We start from the raw sequence: 2,789 nt of genomic DNA, 5'->3' as shown, positions 1-2,789 counted from the left end.
GTAGGTTCGTCCGCGGGCTACAATTTCCCCTTCGCATCTTAAAAAAAAAAAATCAAAACAATAAAAAAAAATAATGGGGCCTTTTGGACAACTATCATGACGTGTAATAGCGGCAGGCTTTCTTTGCTTGAGAATTACCACTCCCGTGGGCGTGGCCCGTAAAAAAGCGAAAAACCCAAGGACAAAATTGTACAATCAAGAATAAAAAAACACAAAAAAGAAAAGGAAAAAATATTTGAAGGGCCGAAAAGCAACAGAAAAGTTAATAAAAACCCCCTCTCTCTCTCTCTCTCTCTGATATCGAGTTCTGTGAGATCTGCAAACCCCCCTCCTCTTCCCCACCCAACCCCCCTCCCTTCTCTCTCTCTCTACACAGAAAGAAAACGCGAGAAAATTAAGTGCCCACCGAGAAAATAATCACCAGACAAAATCCCCAAACTGCAAAAACCCTAGCTCAGAAAAATACTCGGCGCCGAGAGAGAACCAAAGAGAAAAAGTCCGACAGTAATAATCGATAGATATTTATCTCCTGGGTCGATCGATCTATACAAGGGAAAATACGAAAAACGCCATTTTTGTGGTTTCCGATTATCGAGCGATTCGACAAGAAGAAAAAGAAGAAGAAGAAGAAAAATGAGGATCAGGAAGAACGCGAAGGTTTCGCCAGTTCTTATGATGTATTCCTCCAGCTCGTCGCACGCTTCGGCTCCCGAGGGCGCTCTGCAGACTCACGTGTGCCAGCTCAACCAGTCTCCCTGGGATGTGATTCCTTTCTCCCAATACTCTCTCCTGGTAATTACTCCCTCCCTACTTTCTCAATCTTTTTTCTTTCATTTTTGCCCCCTTAGATCCCTCTTCTTCTCTCCGCCAACTAGGGTTTCGCGTATTACAATCTCCTCCCTTTATTTTCCCCTACATTATCGTCCTTAGGGTTGTTGTGTTACTCTCGAACCCTAAATCTTTCTCTAGGTTTAATGGCTTCTTCTTCTTCTTCTCGTAACTCTTCTTTTTTGTTTAATATTATCGTCTGGGTTTTTGGGTTTGTTTGTTTATTTATTGTTTTTGGTAGACTGAAGGCGACGATTTTAATAGCTGCTTCACGGGAAATGGGAGCTTGGGCGAATCCATTGGAGCTGTCGAGAGGTAAATAAATCGCTTCGCCTAATATTCAAAACATTATTTTCTTCGATTTCGAGCGTTAGGGTTTCGATTTTATCGTCGACAAATAGCTGCGGAATACTTCTCGTAGATCGATGTCTGGAAATTCTTCTGGGTCGAATGCAAAATGTGTTTGTGAAATATATTCTTGTCTACTATACCCATTGCGTGCTTGAAAAATGTTCGTGTAATCAATATACATATATGTCTGTGTGTGTGTGTGTATACACACCAATATAGCAGCGTGGCGTCGATGATGGATATTGGAGAAGACAACAATCCGGCGATGAATAATGGGGAGAACAACAATGTAATTATCGTGGACGAAAAGTGCGCCCGCAAGATTAATAACAATAAAAACGACAATAAGAAAAAGGCTGTGAAGGTCGCGAACGACAACGGAATGGGGAGGGGGAATCTAATAATGGGGCTGTGCCAGAAAAACGACGGCAAAGGATGGCAATGCAAGAGGGAAGCCAAGGAAAACTACAATTTCTGCGAGCACCATTTGTCCCTTTTTAGGTCTTACAATAACAGTAATAGTACTGCTAACAACAACAACAACACCGTTGATACTACTGCTTCTAAGCAGAAATCCGCCGCGGCGACTCTCCGCCGCACCCGTGGCGCCTCCGCCGCCGCCACCGCCAAAAGACCGAGTTCGTCAAATTCGAACCCTTACGAATTCTACTATTATTCTGGATTCGGGCCGCTGTGGGCAAGAAGGCGAGGCGAGAGAGGAGATCACGGCGGCGGCGGAGGCGGAGGAGGAGGAGATAGTGACAAAGCTGAGATCAAGGCGGCGGTGGAGAATAGTAATTCGTCTGAGCGAAGCACTCCTCCGTTGTCTTCGACGACGACGACGACGACATTGAAAATCGAGAATAATCGGGAATTTGATTACGTCGAGGACGAGGATGAAGACGAGGAGGACGACGTTGTAAGTGGGGATAGCGGAAAGAAGCGGATGCGGAAGCCGGTCAAGGCCCGGTCGCTGAAATCCCTAATGTAGATCGATTGCAGTCGAAATTTATTTTATTTTATTTTATCTTATTTTTTTGGCCCATTAGAAATGTTTAACATTCTTGTGGGTTCTCTTCTTTTGTGTTAGAAGTGAATGTATTGTTGAAATTATCGTTTTGGTTTGTTATTATTTTCGTGTTATTCTTTTTTCAGAATGGGGCGTTTAGGGTTAGGGAAATTTTTAAGAATGGATTTTTTGTTTTGGATATTTCGTTCGCGTTTTGTCGTTTGTCTCCGCGAACATTGATAGGGAGAGAAACTCTTGGGTGTGTCTACGTGGACCGAAAGAGGGAAAACAAGAAAAACTCCTGGTTTTTCCCGTTGAATGGAGAGGGGTAGGATTGTAATATCATGTGTGTCTCGATTTGGAGGTTAAAGTAAAGGGCGTAATGGTAAATTCAGTTACCTTCCAATTAAAGACTTTTTAGTTTATTATTATTTTATTTTATTGTTTGGAAATAATTTTTTAGGTTAGTGGATGCGGTGAGAAATGAAACTTTTAATTAATATAATTTAGGTTTAGAAAATTGATTAGATAAACCTTTTTCTTTTAGGGGTGGGGTTTTGAGAATTATCTACGATTATACATGGTCCGAAGTGTTTTGCTG

General features: G+C 42.2%; 1 protein-coding gene across 2 annotated transcripts; it reads left to right on the top strand.

Moving 5' to 3' along the window:
• Positions 1–315: 315 nt before the first annotated feature.
• LOC21404322 (homeobox protein 13) lies at positions 316–2,215 on the top strand. 2 transcript variants are annotated; one of them, XM_010114644.2, is made up of 3 exons: positions 316–792; positions 1,070–1,143; positions 1,402–2,215. In XM_010114644.2, the coding sequence occupies exons 1-3, from the start codon at positions 634–636 to the stop codon at positions 2,168–2,170; spliced, it is 1,002 nt and encodes a 333-aa protein (XP_010112946.1). In that variant the 5' UTR covers positions 316–633; the 3' UTR covers positions 2,171–2,215. The 2 variants fall into 2 exon arrangements, with proteins under 2 accessions (XP_010112946.1, XP_024032221.1); XM_024176453.1 differs by having other exon boundaries at positions 1,399–2,215.
• The last annotated feature ends 574 nt before the right edge of the window (positions 2,216–2,789 follow it).

The sequence above is a fragment of the Morus notabilis genome, unplaced genomic scaffold, assembly GCF_000414095.1.
Source record: "Morus notabilis unplaced genomic scaffold, ASM41409v2 Scaffold248, whole genome shotgun sequence".
In the NCBI taxonomy this organism is placed as follows: domain Eukaryota; kingdom Viridiplantae; phylum Streptophyta; class Magnoliopsida; order Rosales; family Moraceae; genus Morus; species Morus notabilis.
This window is presented reverse-complemented; position numbering and strand designations above follow the sequence as displayed.

What these genes read in the sequence shown, in the direction of transcription:
- LOC21404322 (XM_024176453.1), top strand. Translation starts at nt 634, where the DNA reads ATGAGGATCAGGAAGAACGCGAAGGTTTCGCCAGTTCTTATGATGTAT. An exon ending in TCTCCCAATACTCTCTCCTG is followed by an intron (nt 793 to 1,069) that starts GTAATTACTCCC and finishes TGTTTTTGGTAG; the next exon opens with ACTGAAGGCGACGATTTTAA. An exon ending in TCCATTGGAGCTGTCGAGAG is followed by an intron (nt 1,144 to 1,398) that starts GTAAATAAATCG and finishes ACACCAATATAG; the next exon opens with CAGCGTGGCGTCGATGATGG.